Genomic DNA, 15,964 nt, shown 5'->3' with positions numbered 1-15,964 from the left:
CCACCCTAATGGGTGTGAAGTGGTATCACATCATGGTTTCGATTTGCATTTCCCTAATTAGTGCCGTTGAGCATCTTTCACGTGCTTATTGGTCATTTGTCTATCTTCTTTAAAGAAATGTCTATTCAAGTCCTTTGCCCATTTTTGAATTGGGTTGTTCATTTTGTTGTTGTTGTAGTTGCATTGTAGGAACCTTTATATATTCAGGATATTATCTCTCCTCTTTTCAATTTTTGCCCAGCCATTGCCTTCTCAGATACTCACTGACCTCATTATTTAACATGTCATTTGCCTCCCAACACACACACACACACACAGCACACAGACTGCACAGCCCCTCCCCTACTTTGGGTCCCTCCCCAGCCTTTATCACTGGTTGACACACTTTATGGCTTTGGTGATTTGTCAGCTTTGTATGAGTGCCACAAGGGTGAAGGGTTTGGCCGCTTCCTCCACTGCAGTGTTCCCAGGGCCTAAAGAGTCTGGCACACAGTAGGTGCTCCATAAATGCTGAGAGGATGAAAGGAAGGGAAACAGACTCCTGCATACACATTCACAGCCCCTCACAGACTCTCACATACACTGCTGCCACTCCCACACATACGTGCACACATACTCTCACACTCACGGTCCTGCCATGCTCGCCGCACCACGCAAACACCCTGAGGAAGCCTGATCCGTGCAAGCCTCAAACCCGCTCTCACACACCCACACACTCATCTCACAAGCAGATGCATTCACATCCAAATGCACCCTAGCGGGGCTGCCCTGACCTCCTGAGTCCTCCTGGCCTGCAAGCAGTTTCCTACCGTGCGTGGCCTGCTCCACACTCTGGGCCCTTGATTTCTCCACAACCCTTATCTCTAGGGCCCCCAAGCCTCTCTGCAGGGCATTGCTCTTCCTCCCCTTCAAACCAGAGTGGATGACCTCCTCCAGGAAGCCTCCCCTCACCCTCCCCACTGGGCTCCGAAAGGAGGGGAGGCCCTGGCCCAGGAGCAGGGTGTGACAGTGGGGCTGGCATTTGCAAGGGTGTGTGCATCTCCTCCTGTCATTGTAGGGGTAGTGAACTTGTCTTCTGCTGAGAAGCCCAGGGCTGAGAAACCACTGGTGGACCCCGGATTCTCGCCCTCTGGCCTAGAGCCACACCACAGGCTGAGAGCCTCGACTTCCCACCAGAGTCAGGCAGGGGTCTAAGGCCTCTTTGGCTCTGACAGCCAAAGACAGTGAGTCAGGCAAAGCCATTCTCTGCTCTGGGCCTCAGTTTCCCCACCTGTGACATGGGTGGCTCTGGGCCAGTGCCCTGCAGTTCCCTGATTGCTGGTTGTGGAGTGAGACAGCTCAGACAGAGCTCTCAGGCACCCAGTGGCATCCCTGTGCTAGAGGCCAGAGCATGGCTACTGTCTCCAGAAGTGGGGTGGGGCACCCAGTCCTCGTCCAGCTCAGCCCAGTGTCCTGGTGGGCAGGCTCGGAGGGTTTGGCACACCAGATGGGACAGTTTTGATGCGGTGAGCAAGGAGGCAAGATTTCAAAGTGATTCCTCTCGTTTTGTCCAGGGCTCACCGTGTGTGAGATTTTTATAAAAGTCAACCAAAGGGCCACAGAGAAGAAAGAAGGAAGGAAAGAAGAAGAGAAAGAAGGGAGGAAGGAAGCAAGGAAGGGAGGAGGGAGGAAAGAAAGAAGGAAAGAAGCCATTTATTCATGAGGCCCAAGGGGTGGGGACAGAGCTGCAGTCACAGGCAAGTGCAGCCTGATGCGGGGAGATGACAGCCCTGCAGAGCTGTGCAGAGAGAGCCTGTGCAGGAGTCTCGATGTGCTCCCCTCCGTCCCACAGACTCCAGGCCACTGGTGTCAGCAACTCGAGTGGAAGATGAGCTGTCCCCAGCACGGCCTCCCCCGGGCTCCCTGAGAGCAAAGGTGGTCACAGGTTACAGTGGAGGGGGGCAAGCAAGGCTGCGGGATGTCAGCTGAGAACTGGAATTGGTGGAGTTGGGGAGATGGCAACAGGGGATCTGGATGACAGAGGCAGGAGGGGGACAATAGGGCTGAAATCAGCAGAGGTGGCAAAGGGAGGGTGGCAGGTCTCACCTGGGGCAAGAGGTTCAGCTGGACATGATGTGCTTGACAAATGCTGAAAAGAAGGAAAGAGTGAGCAGCAGGGGTTCGGCCCTGGGTAGCCAAAGGTGGGGACCTGGGATCCTAATGCCCTGCTCCCGCCAGCAGACTCCCTGCCCTGCTGAGTTTACCTTTGTAGTTGATGCAGCCATTGGAGTCCTCTTGCCCAGCCATCAACTTCTCCACCTCATCTTCTGTCAGCCTCTCACCTGGCAGGAGTGGAAAGCTGAGTCAGCACTGTTGAGGTGTGAAGGGTGGGGGGCCCCCTGAGCCCCTCTGGATGGTGGGTGTGCCTCTCCAGTATTCCCCCACCTCATATTGGTACACACAAGGCCTGGGCTGTCACCCTTATTTCTGAAACCAGAAGAATCAGTTGACAAGTCAAAAAGGGCAAGGCCTGGGGTGCAGGCCTGGCACTCCCTCCGAGCCTGGGCTCTGTCCGTAACAGTGCCATCTTGTTGTTCAGGTCACCAGCACATACTGTCCCCTGTCCTCAATAGGCTGGCGGGACTCCCTCCATCAGGAGTAGGCCAGGTCCCCCATCTCCCTGGAAGCAGTCCCTCGGGGCAGCCGTTCGAGGCTAGAGGAAGGACGCATACGATAGAGCTGGGCACCTTAGGGGATGACCATGGAGGGGACCAAGAGACACCACCACTGTTCCCCAGACAAGTCTGGCACCTTCCCGCCTCTGTGCTTTTGTATGTGTTGTGTTGTTTCCCCCACTGGAATGACCACTGCAGTTTCCCTCACACCTCCTAGCCCCCAGCCACACACACACACACACACACACACACACACACACACACACAAAACCCCAGAGACCAGCACAGGACTGAGCACACAGTAGGCACTCAGTAAATGTTTGGTGCAGGAAAAGTTCACTTTGCGCAGACACAATTGGTGCTCAATGAACATTTGCTGTAGGAAAACTTCTCTTTGAGAAAGGAACGCTCCTGCCAGCCAGGCACCTGACAGTGGGGGTCAAGATGCCCAAGAGGTAGGTACAGTACCTCCTTGGCTCTGGAATTTGACCTTGAGGCAATGAACACAAGGACTGGATTGATCCCCCTGGATGTACCGCCCTGCCCCACCCTGTCCCCAGAGCTGTTCCTATCCCCCTCCAGTTCTGTGAGCTGCGCCAGCTGGCTTTCTTTACTCCCCACCTAAATTTCTAAATTCCCCACGTTTCTGTCGCCTGCCGTCGAGGCACCTTGACTGCATCACCCTCCCTTTCACAAGTGAGAAACAGGCCCGGTGGGTGACAGAGTGCTTTCTCCCGGATGCCCCAGGAAGGAGAGAGTTGGGTGGGGAAGAGGCTGCCCTCACCCAGCGTGGCCAGCACGTGGCGGAGCTCGGCGCCCATGACCGTGCCATTGCCCTCCTTGTCGAAGACCCGCAACCCCTCCACAAAGTCCTCGTAGGTGCCCGTGTCCTTGTTCTTGGAGATGTGCTGAAGCATGGGCAGGAACGTGTCAAAGTCCATCATCTTGGAGTTCAGCTCTGTGGAGAGATGGCCCAAGCCTCAGGCTCTGAGGGGCAGATGGGCATCCCTCCCCTGTGTCTGACAATGAGGAGCTACTGCCCTCACCCAGCTCCCAATGCGCTCTACACCAGTTTGTCATTTACAAAGCACTCCACCATCACAAGGCACTTTACGGTCAACTGAGAAATGCATTATTTACATTGTCCTTTGCTGTTCATAAGGACAGTGGCACGACAGTGGGCTCTGACTAGCACCTCTGCTCTTCTTTGGGGGAACAGTTCTCGCTAGCGTCTCTCTAGTTTTCTTATCAACCCCGCTCTCCCCACACCTGTGATTGGTCGAGAGCAGCTGGACCGATCAGAGACCTTCTCTGGGACTTCTGTACCTGTGGAGAGGGCTTGGGTCTCACTCCTCCTTGGGGCAAAGCAGGCAACCCTCTCTGGCCGTGGTGGTGAGGGAAGCTGGCCCTGCCCCACAGAGAGATGCCCAGGAGGCCAGGAAGGACAGGGAGAGCATATGGGACGCTGAGGCCAGGCACACCCTGACCTGCCCTCACACCTGCCACTGAAGCTAGTTTGCGCTGTTGTCAGTCCCCTACGACCAGGAGGCCTGGCAAATAGGCATGGGGCCAGATGGTATAGGAACCATCACTGCTCATCACCTTGTCAGCATTACCTGAGACTGGCCTCCAGGTCCTCCTCCAGACAATGGGAGGATGTTAGGAGAATGCACAGCAGGGGAGTTCCCGTGTTGTCCCACCAGTGATGGCAGCCCACCCGGGTGGTCTCCCCCAGGACTGGCACTAATGGGGACATCTCAGGCCGGGCGTACCAACCTTCCTGCTTTGGCTTCCCTAGGACCCGGAGCACCTCAGCCTGTGTAGGGTTCTGGCCCAGCGCCCGCAGGACATCCCCACACTGCCCGTACGTGATCTTCATCTCACACTTGGGTGTGCGGTCGTACAGCGTGAAGGCTTCCTTGAACTCTGCCGGGAGAGGGCGTGAGCTGCGGACACTTCTAGAGTCAGCCCCCCCAACTCGCCCCACACTGCAGGGGAGGACTCTCAGCCTGGGGGACCCGGGCCCCAACCCTGCAGCCCCTGGCTCAAGACCCCCACTCACCTTCAATCTGCTCCGGTGTAAACTCGATCTGAAAGGAGACCCCCAAAGATTCTGAGTGTCTGGTTCAGAGGACGGGGCCAGGCCTCCTCCTGGGCCCTCCGTGTCCAGACCGGGCCTCAACCCCTCAGCTGCCCCAACCCGTCCACATTCCAGGATTCCAGCTTCCACTGCCCAGGACCTCCTGCAGTCCACCTTTACTCCCTCCTGCCTCCTTACCCCTCCCCACATCCCACCTGAGGACCTTGGGTCTGCATGTGCCCTGACCCTGACACCAGGTAGGCCTCATCAGGGGAAGTGGTGAGGAGGGAGGCCTGGTGCCCTGAATCCCCAGCCCAGGGTGGGCCTTACCTGAGGCCCCTGGTCCTGGACAGACGTGCCTGAAGCACAGACTGGCTTTGCCAGCTCTGCCAGGCCTGGGGCCCAGTGGGCAGGACTGTCCACATAAGTGAGATGGGAGGCCTCATCTCACCAGGGTCGGGGCAGGAGGTGGCAGGAGGAGCAAAGGCGAGGGGGCAGGCCAGAGAGCCCTGTCAACATGAGAACATATTTGCAGGAGGGGGTGTGTGTGCGATGTGCATGTGCGTTCACACACCTGTGTGTGCATCTGTTTGCATGTGTCTGCCCCCCACAGAGCCCTCAAGGCTGGGCACTGTCACTCACGTGGTCCTGCCTACGCCTGAGTCTTACACAGTCCCATCCATAAGCGCAGGGCAGCCCCCAGCATGGCACAGCAGGGGGCCAGGGCCCAGCGGTTGAGTGTTTGCTGAGGCCACATCAGGGCCACCTGAGGTCAGGAGGCCTCCTGGGACCCGGTTTCCCCCTCCTCACTCGGATACCAGGTCTATTTTTATCACTGCAGTCACTCGCCCCAAGGTCAAGGTCGCACAAGGGAAAGGAGCTTGGGGGAGGGGGACTTGACTGGCGCCTCTCCCACTGCTGCTCCCTCAGAGTCCCCTCCACCAACCTCCGTAGTGCACACCAGTGCAGAGGGGGATCCTGCCCCTGACACCCTGCTGGGTTGCCCCTCCCAACCCTCTGGCTTAACCCTGTGTTGGGAAGACCAAGTTGTTGTTCCTGGCCCCCCCCGAGAGCTCTCTCCACCAAGAAGCCTGCCGAGACTATGGGCCCTGGGCCCCTGGCACAGCTTTCTGCAGGGGTCACAGGAGAGGCCTCACTAGTTCCTCTGCTCAGAGGGGAGTCTGTGTAGCCTCAGATCCGGTGAGACCACACAATGCCACCTTGGGCCCTAGGGTTGTCTGACCCTCACCAGGGGGCCTGTGGGACCCAAACCTGGGGCCAGGATGGTCAGGAGTCAGAGTCAACTCCAGGGAGCACTTGCCATGAGTGGTTCCCAACAGCCTGTGAGGAGGACTTATTGTCCCATTTTACAGCTGAGGAAACCAAGCCTTAGAGCAGCGATGGGAATGGAGCAGAGTTGGGATTTGAACCCGTGTATTGAGGGACAAGGTAGGTGCCTCCAGGAAGGGCTCAGGAATGGAGATGGATCTGTGCAGATGGGCTGCAGGTCTTGCTGGGGACCGTGAAGGACTGGGAGGGCTCCATGGGGCCCCTCAGCCAGCAGCCAGGGCAGCAGTGGCCAGTGGCCAGCCAAGAACAGGCAACAGGCAGGACACGAGTACGTGCCACTACGCAGATGCCGCAGGTGGGAGTCATGGCTCGTTCTCCAGGTTTAGACTCTAAGAAAGGCTTTCAAGCCAAGCCAGGGAAGGGCTCCTGGGGCCACTGGTCACAGTTCCAAGACCAGCTTCCTCAATGACCTACGCAGACTGGCTCAGTATCACCAGCTCAAAGCTGAGGCCCCAGCAGCTCTGGGGCTCAGGGACCTTGGCAGGGGTGAGTGTGACCCACCCTGGGCAGGAGCCCTGCTTCCCTGTACTCCCCACCCTGTCCACCCTGGGGAACTTGGTGTGGACTTAAGACCCCACAGCTGGACAAGAAAGATCCCTGCCTGGCTGCGGGGGTGAGGGGCACAGGCAGGTCCAGGACTCCCCAAGGATGTGAGGTCCAGGGAAAAGGACAAGGGAGAGTCAGTTTCCAACCAGCAAAAAAGATAGTCCCTTCAGCAGCACTGGGGGAGTCCTGCCTGATGTCTGACCACCATCCCTCTTGCTGCAGCCCTCCTGATGCCTGAAGCTTCCAGCTTCAGTTCAGTACTCACTTTCTGGAGCCTGGTCTTCCATGGGGTAGATCCACTCTGGGATTCACTTACCTACCCTGCCCTTCCCACCGAAACCCAGCTCCCACACCCACCTTGACCTTGGAGGCATCGAACTCAGGTTCTTTGGGGGGCTCTGGTACAGGTGCAGGTGCGGGTGCAGGTGTGGGAGCTGGAGCTGCCTTGGCGGCTGCCTTGGCCTCATCCTTCTTGGGCTCTGGCTTTTTGGGAGCCATGGAGGTTGTAAGCAGAGAGGGACGTGGAGAGAAGGAAGCAGAGAGCCGGGTAGGTGAGCCTCCCGTAACCGGCCTTTATGCTGCCTGGACACCTCATGACCCCAGCCCCACCCCTGCAGGGCACAATGGGGACAGGGCCATAAAAGGACATTGGCTAGGCTCAGGGGCTATTTTGGGGCCTGGGGGGGCATTGTTCAGGCTCAGGAATGGGTGGGGGAGAGGGAGGGCTCTCCATTCCTCCCAATCACCTGTTGGGGAGAGAGCGGGGGAGGGGAGGACAGAGGTCACTGCTCAGCCCACACACACACCCTCAAAAGCACACGCACACACGCAGGGGCCCTAATGCCCCTCAGCAGGTCAATAAACTGAAAGGGTGCAGAAGGTGGCACCGAGCATGTGTTGTGTGTTGTGTTGGGGGCAGGAGGACTGGGATTACCTAAGGGCACCCCTTGAGTTAAACTTCCCGTCTGTGCATCGAATTCCCATGTGTCTGTGCCTGTGTGTCTACACGGAGGGGGAGAGGGAGGTCTGCGTGTGTCCGTGTGTGTTGTCTCCGTTTGGCTGGGTGTTTGTATGCAGAGGGGGTCTCTGTGTATCTATGGGGGGAGGGTCTGTGTCCATGTGGGGGATGACCCACCCGGGTCCGCGGGTGTTGCTTCTGTGTGTTTGTGTCTGGGTGTTTATCGTGCCTGCGTGTCTGGTCGTGGCTCGCAGGCAGCTGCAGCCCATCTCTGGGAACACCCTAAATGGCAGTAGGATGGGGTCTGCTCCCTCGAGGGCGGTCACCCAGCCTAGCTCAACAGCCAGGCAGCCTCCACAGCCTCCCGCATCAGCATCTGCCTGACCCTGAGTTTCTTGGTTTCACCTTCACTTCCTATCGCCCCTCTTCCACAGCTTCCCACGACCCACTTTCCCCACACACCCCAGGGCCTGCTCCCCGCCAGACCCTTGCACACACTGTACCCTCTGCCCTTGCCCCTCTGCTTGGCGCCTTCAAGCCTCGTCCGCACTGCACCCTCCTCCAGGAAGCTGTTTCCACTGCCCCATGTTGCCCTCTGCTGACACTTCTGGTGGGGTCCTGAGAGGGTCTGCCTCTCTGAAGGACCCCAGGGCACTGGGAGAAGTTTGCCTCCCAGGTGCCCAGCCTAGGGTACGCCCCCCCCTAGTTCCTACCCACAATGCCACCCCAGATGGCAGTGACAGAGGGCAGCCTGGCTGGTCTACCATTTCAGGAGTTGGGGGGAGGAGGGAAGGCTGAGGTGGCATAAGGCCCTTCCAGACACAGAACTCGGAGAGTGGGGACATCTTGCAAACACATTGACCTCCATTTCTTGCCCAGTGTCTGTGCCGGGGGGGGGTGGAAAGGAGGTGTTCCCTGTTATTTTTAAATGCCTGGAGCCTTTGATAGAAACTTCAGAGGCATTGCCCCCACTCCTGGCCCCCGGGGATTTCCCAGGTGTAGGGAGGCACTGGGGGTGGAGCCTGAGGGGAAGATTCACTTGGGCCTCTACCTGGATGCCCCCAACGTCCCCCTGCTGAGCCCAGGTCCCTCTCATCCTGTCACTCAGCCTCATGGTGAGGGGAACAGCAGTCCAGGGATAGGGCTGGGTCCCCTCCTAGCTGGAACACAGGACATTCCTCCCCTCGTCTGGAGGGCAGAACACCCCACATCTGGAAATCTGACAACATCCGGCGCTGGGGGAGAGGCAAGTTTTTCACTTTTCTTCCAGATGTTTGGCAAGACTATTAAGAAAGAAAGGGGTGGAGGAGGGTCCTCAGAGACCAGCCAGAAATACCACAAGAAGAGAAGACAGACAGAGGGGGACACACGGAGAGAGACCTCTGGGTGGCCCCATCACCCAGACCTGCTGACCCTCAGGACAACTGACTCTGGACCCCCTCGAGGGCTCCCACCAGCCACAGGCACAGCCAACAAGACACCACCCAATCCCCTTTCACTCATCATGGGGGAAACCGAGGCCCAGAGCCTTGGACATACGCAGGGGCGCCCAGAACCCCGATCTCACTGATGCATCCACACACAATTGCCATCCCTTGGAAACCACTCAGCTTCAGTGGGAACAGGAGTAGATGGGTGACATGGGCCTCCTGAGGCTTGGTTCCCAGGTTTTCAGACTCATGCAGCCTGCTAGAGCCACACAGAGCCACCTTCCTCTGCTTGGTGAGGGGATGTCTTGGTCCTCTTCCCTCGAGCACAGGGCAGATATGGTCCTATAGTGGGGACGCCGTGTACAGAGCCATCCTCCACTCCCTCCCCAGAGCTCAGATGGGCCTTTGACTGTCTGAGCTCTGGCTCCTGGGAGCAGCAGTGCCCTAGGCTCACCCCACAGGGCCACTCTCAACCCGTAACTAATGCCCAGACCCCAGCAGGGACTCTGCAGGGATCACCCCCCTTGACTGCCAGCAACATGCCTGTCGAAGACAGGAGGAAATTAAGGGGTGGGCAGGTGGGCAGGCAGGTGAACAGGAGAGGGGACTTAGTGACAGGGAGAGGCAGGCACTGGGTAGCAAAGACGAGCCACAGAAGGCTTGGCACTCACCTCTCTCTCCCAGGTCCCAGCCTGGGCTCCGTGCCCCTTAGGAAAGACAGCCCAGCAGACAAGATCCTGGCAGAGCCTGGGGAGAGAGACAGGGGTCTGGATCCTTCTTCTTTGACTCCCCCAGCTCCAGTGTCTGAGTTGTGGCCCAGTCTGATGCAGACAGCACATCCCAGAGCCCTCTCTGGGGGCAGCCACCTTACCTCCCCCTCCCCCAGCTGAGGAAACTGTGGGCCCTGACTTCTGAGGAGCCCATGAACAGAGACAGGAGACCCCTGGCCACATTGGCCTCCTTCTTTGTTCTTTCCAGCTCCCATGCCTTTGCACAGGCTTTCCTCCCTCTGGTGCCCTTGTCTGGGACCCTGGCCATGGCTTGTTCCTTGTCACCTCTGGGTCTCAGTGAGATGTCACCTCCTCCAAGAAGCCTCCTCAGACTACCCTGGACCTGCTCCCTCTGCCCTGCCTCTCAGCTGGACTCCCCATCCCTGTGCACCCTAAAATGAGCTGTTTCCCTGTTATCTTGTCTCTTATGTGTGTCCCCCCTCCCATGAATGTCAACTGGCATAGGAGGAGTTTTTTGGTCTTCCATGGCTGTATATCCGTAGGGTCTAGAACAGAGCCTGGTACACAGTAGGCACTCCATAAATGTCAGATGAGCAAATGTCCCAAACATCTCACAGGGGGACTGGAACCCTTTGCCGAACCCCATCTCTGGAGTAAGGCAAGGGGAGATTTGCTGATTGACTGACAGTACTTGTGTCTGCCAGGGGCACCCCGGACAGCAATGCAGCCATTGCTGCCCCTCAGACCACCTGCCGCCCCCCTCCACGCAGGCCTGCTCTTCATGCCACTCCCCATCCATTGCTAAGACTCCTCTCAAGAGCCTGAAGTGGTAGGGACGACCGGATGGTATAGGCAGTGACTTGACCATGATGACCAGCCAGCAGGGGGCGTAAAAGGGATAGGAACTGGTCTTTGGATCCTGAACCCAAACCCCAGAAACCAGGATCCCAACCCAGATCTCAGACTCCAAATCTGGAACCTGGAACGCCAAACCCAGACCACAGACTCAGGCCTCAGAATCCGAACCCCAAACTTAGATCCTGGAACTCAGAGCCCAGGACCAGATTCCGCTCTGGGGACACAGACTCCAAAACCTAGGATGCCAAAGTCAGACCTTCAACCCAGACTCCAAACCCTAGACAGCAGGCCCAGGACCCAAGACTCTAAACCCAGAATCCAGATCCAGGACTCAAGACCCAGGGCCCAGGACCCAGGACTCTAAACCCAGACTCCAGGCCCGTAAACCCAAACCTAGACCCCAGACCCTGGACCCAGGACAGGGGCTGCTGGTTTTCCAAAGGGGCACTGCCTCCTGCCCTGTGTAGACAAGGGTGGAGCAGGGGAGGGGCTAGTTCTTGGCTAACAGCAGGGGTGAGTGCTTGGCAGACCTTCCTGCTAGTGTTCAGAGGGGCATGAGGAATGTCCCTCATCCTGTCAGAGCCAATTTGGGGAACTCAGAATATGGTGGCCACATGGAGGGAATGGTGGGGAGCGAGGAGAGGGATGGATAGGTGAGGCCTGGCTATCCCCTGGGCCCAGGAACCAAAGTCAGGGAAGGAGGGTCAGGCTCCCCATGTGCCCTTGTCCCCCTGGCTGCAGGCTCCGCAGACTGCCCTGGCCCGTCCAGGACCGCCCCTCCTGGCCCACGGCCTTTGGGCTGGGACGCAGGCCCAAACTTCCCGGAGGAGTCAAGAACGCGTCCTGGGCCAGACCCAGAGCCTTAGAAGTAGGTCAAATGTTGTTGTGCAGCAGGTCCTGGGGACCCCATCTGGGCATGGGCAGGCCCACGGGCTGCAGCTCACCCACCAGGGCACACGCGTGTATTCACATAGATGTGGACTCACCACTACACGCCCATAAATACAGACCCTACACAGGGCCGCTAGTTCCCGCCCAACTGCTCAGATGAGGGGACTGAAGCCCCAAGAGGGGCAGGAGCTGCCCAGCAACTCTGGATAGAGGCGGCACGAGGCAGCCACGAGGACCCAGAGAAGGAGAGGAATTTCTGCACCATCCCACGCCCCTGGAGCCTTGGGTGAAAGTCTGACTCCAAGGAGGACTTCCCAGCAGGGCTGCTCTGCCACCAACAGGATGTGGCCTGCTTCCCGGAGGCACAGCCCCAGGCCTTGAAAGATGGGAAGGAGTGGCCAAGGCGGAGGCAGGAGACTTCATATGCTCTTGTGACCCAGGCCGGTCCTGGCTCCTTTTGTCCTCAGTTTCCCCATCTGTACAATGGCCATGGGTGGGGCAAAGTGATCCTGAGTTCGAAAGACAGTCACTGCCCCTGAGCAGTCATGAGCCCATCCTCGCCACCCCCATGCCACACACAGACAACTCTGTCCTCAGCAGGCCAAACACACCCCCCAGGCCCCTCCTTCTGCCCACTGTGCTGACGGGGACCAGATGCTCCAACCTTGTGGTTCTGGGGGTGGGGGTGGCAGGGCCCAGCGGGCTGGCAGACGAGCCCTGGGTTTGGCCCAGGGACCTATAATCAGCTCCTGCCCCTCTGATCCCGGCCCAGGACTGACGCTTGGGGCTGTGGTGTCCTGGCCGGCTGTGGCCACGGCCGCTATATTTGGGAGCCCAATTGAGGATGAGGGAGGGGTGGGCAGGCAGGAGCCTCCAGGGACCAGTGTCTCATGGGGGACAGGGTGGGGGACCCTGTTGGCTAGGCTTGTTCCCTTATGGAAGGAGGGCACAGCCTTGACTTCAGGGGCCCAATCTGAGGGGCGTGCTCTGCTCTCAGGGGCCCAGCCTGGGGGTCATCATCCCTGCCCTCAATGGCTGGTCTAAGGAGGTGGATTGAAAGTCAGAGTGCATGAGAAAGGGGAGGGGGGGTGCTGACAAGATGAATGGGAGTGGGAAAAAGGCTCCCAAAGGGCGAGGTCTGGGGCAGAGGGGTCTGAGATGCGAGGGATAGGAGGAGGGTGTGCCAACATGCTACGCAAAGGGATGGAGAAAACAAAGGCCCGAAGCTGGGGTCCAAGGGAAGGGAGTGAGGTGCAGCCCTAGCCCTGGCTTCCCGGTTCTGCCTGTTGGTCTAGCTTCTAGAGGGGCCCAGCCCCTCCCCCAGCGTGGCCTGAGGCCTCTCTGAACTGCCCTGGACATTCCCCGCCGTTGGGCCAAACCCTGTACTCTCCCACCAGCAGTTTCCCAAAGAGCAAATATTTATTGTCCTTGGAAGAAAAAAAAGAGTCCCCTTTTAGGATTAGGGTCTGGGAGCTGCTACTGAGGCTTGCAGGGGTTCAGCAGCGGCCTGAGATGACCAGAAACCCCACCTAGAGGCTGAAGGCAGAGGAAGGAGGGTGAGCTGGCCTCAGAGGAGAGGGGCTGTGGCTGCCCCAGGCTGTTGGGCGGGGGCTCTGCCCAGATCTCCATCTCCCCAAGATTTCCCCAGAATAGGTCCGAGGGTGTACAGACTCTGTCCCCACGACATGAGGTATGAACCTGTGTGTGAGCGGGTAGATGTGTGCAGTCTGTGTGTGTTCAGATGCATCACTGTGGGCAGGAGGATGGGAACACATGTGTGATCCTGTGGGCGTGTGTCATCTTATGTGTTCACGTGTGTCACACGAGGCTGTGACCACATGTGTGTAGGAGCACGCCTGGGCACTCCTGGCTCTGCGTGCGCGTCCATCTGGGAGCTTGTTCATCTGTTGGCATGGGGCGGGGTAGGGGCATGTGGACACAACCTCTGTTGAATGGCCAATTCAGTCAAAAATGCAAGTAAATTTAGCAGGGGAAAAAAAAACCCTGTCAGTCAGACGAGGAGTCTGAATTGGGTGGTTGTTTGACTGGATGGACCGACTGTCTCAGGCAAACAGTTCGCACTGGCTGGGAGGAGGAACCAGCTCCCCTGGGCCATCATGGAGAAACTGGAGACGGGGACCCCAACTACGGCAGAGACCGAGACACAGAGACCAAGACAGAGACAGAGGTGGGGACAGATTCAGAAACAGGGGAGGGAGAGTTGTTGAGGTGGACCAGAGACAAAGGGAGCAGGATGGAGCTTCCCAGAGCCTACAGACAATGCATGTGCACACAGCCCTCTGGCCCCCTGTCCCAGCTGCAAGCCGGGTTGAAGGCAGATTCATTCTTTCCTCTCACTCACCCTCAAGCAGCCCAAGGTGGACCAGAAGGAGGCGCCAGACTGGGATGCAGGAAGGGAGGGTGGGATGGGCAGCTATGACAAGGAGACAGTGACAGGAATGAAGGCAGTGCAGGGGACCGGGATGGCGGTGGTGGAAGTGAAGGCAGGAGGTGATGGTAGTGATGGCAGCAGAAGAGGGAATGGTAGCTGGGAGAGCCTCCCTCCCTGTCCCCTTGCAGACCACACCTAGCTGTGGAGGCGCCACAGACCCAGGGCTGTCCCCAGCCCACCCCACCAAGCACCAGCTGTGTCCTTGCCTCCAGTGGCCACACAAACACCCTCTGTGGCTCAGGGTGTGGAGCTGCATTGCAAATGACCCAAGCCCCCAGCCAGGAATAGTTAGGGTCAATTCCCGTACCTGCCTGTGTGGATATTTATATATCTGCCCGCCCACCCGGTGTATTCATGTCTAAAGTACGACACACACGTGCACACTCACACACACACACTCACTCACAGGATACCCCATTCAGGCTAACCCGCCCCCGGTGTGTGTCTGTGTCTGTCTGAAGATGCCTACTGGTCCCTGGACACCCCTCACGTCACCTGGTCCCTTTCTACCAATACGGTGGCCAACAGGAATCACACTGAAGTGTGTATGTGCACCCATGCACACATACATACTCACGCGCTCACAGTCACTCAGGAACCCCACCTACGGGTGCTTGGACCCAGAGCAGGCACACTCCTCTGCACACATCTTTAAACGCAAACCCTCACACTCTATAGATGCCTTTGTGCGCACACACCTTCATACACAGGTGCACGTGCACTTTACCCACACATTCCCTTTGCGTGCATACGTACACACATTCACATGCCTCTGCATACACATACCCCTAACACATCACACCTTCAAGTTCACGGTATAGGAAGAGCTCTGGGTGGGAATTAGGAGTGCTGGGAAGGAGGAGAGAGGCTGAGGGCAATAGAAATCAGGAGACCATGGCAGGCCTGCCTGGTGAGGTGTGGGTAGGTGGCAGCGTGAGTGCACGTGTGTGTGTGAGTTTGAACGTGTGTGTCCAGTATTTTGGAACCTTTCCACTGCCTCCTCTCCAAATCCCCTGGAGGGCCATCCCCACCCCCACCCTGCTCACAGAAGGAAATAGAGGCCAGAGCAGAGCAGCTGGGCCTGGGGAGGTCAGCGTCCCCAAGTTTGGGGCTTGCAAGCCTTAGCATCTGTGTTGTTCTTGGAACACCCAGGCCAGATAAGGACTGGGGTCAGAGCTCGGCTCTCGTGGGAAAGGACTCTCTGGAAGGCTCCCGACCCATTCCTTTCCCAGATGTTGGACCCCAGAGCAGGCAGCAGGAGGGCAAAGGGGATGGCTGGGGGACAGGTAGGGCCCCATCACGCTGGGCTGGAGAACTGGAGGGGGTCCACAGCAGATTCAGATTCACAGATGCCCAGGAATGTGCAGTGACCCCTCAAACCAGCGCAAGGACCTCCAATTGTCGGGCCTGGAGCAGACAGAAAGGGATGATACCAGATACCCTGCTCTCTGCAAAATCTGGACTTGGGACCCTCTGCTCCAAGGAGCCTCATTAGGTTCTGGAGCCAGGGCTAATGGTCAGAGACTCTGTGTCTGAGAAGTCTGCAGCCTAGCTGGATGGAGAGGCTGTTTTGAGGAGATGGATGGAGTGCTAGGCGACATCAAAGCACCATGTCCCATCCAAAGCAAATCCAGGTATTGGTCCTGGGATTGGTTATCGGGGCCAGCAGGGGACCCAGTTCTGGTCCTGTCCCCATCACTGACTCCTAGAGACTCTTGCTCTCTGGAGACCTCAGTGTTCACACCTGTACAATGGAGTGGGGTCTTAGGTCAGCTCAGCAGACACACAGTCCCCCCAGCACAGTCAGTTTAGGGCATCTTCGGACCTGAGTCTCCTCCTTCCCCCACTTGCACCAACCTTTGTCCCCTGCCCAGGTCTCAGTGCCTCGGAGAAGGCTGGAGCTTCTTTGCTGAAGCTTAGAGCTTAGAGTCAAGTCAACAAGGGAACAATCGGCTGGAATTCCACATGAATACAGGGCTCTCCAAGGCTACAGATAATCGAGGAGGGACTGGGG

At 58.0% G+C, this 15,964-nt stretch overlaps 1 protein-coding gene across 1 annotated transcript; it reads right to left on the bottom strand.

Moving 5' to 3' along the window:
* Window positions 1-1,545: 1,545 nt before the first annotated feature.
* Window positions 1,546-7,165, bottom strand: MYL3 (myosin light chain 3). Its single transcript, XM_068557564.1, has 7 exons — window positions 6,988-7,165; window positions 4,717-4,744; window positions 4,431-4,580; window positions 3,439-3,612; window positions 2,244-2,321; window positions 2,086-2,128; window positions 1,546-1,902 (listed from the first exon to the last, which is right to left on the bottom strand). The coding sequence occupies exons 1-6, from the start codon at window positions 7,126-7,128 to the stop codon at window positions 2,100-2,102; spliced, it is 600 nt and encodes a 199-aa protein (XP_068413665.1). The 5' UTR covers window positions 7,129-7,165; the 3' UTR covers window positions 1,546-1,902; window positions 2,086-2,099.
* Between the last annotated feature and the right edge of the window lie 8,799 nt (window positions 7,166-15,964).

The sequence above is a fragment of the Eschrichtius robustus genome, chromosome 12, assembly GCF_028021215.1.
Source record: "Eschrichtius robustus isolate mEscRob2 chromosome 12, mEscRob2.pri, whole genome shotgun sequence".
Classification (NCBI taxonomy): domain Eukaryota; kingdom Metazoa; phylum Chordata; class Mammalia; order Artiodactyla; family Eschrichtiidae; genus Eschrichtius; species Eschrichtius robustus.
This window is presented reverse-complemented; position numbering and strand designations above follow the sequence as displayed.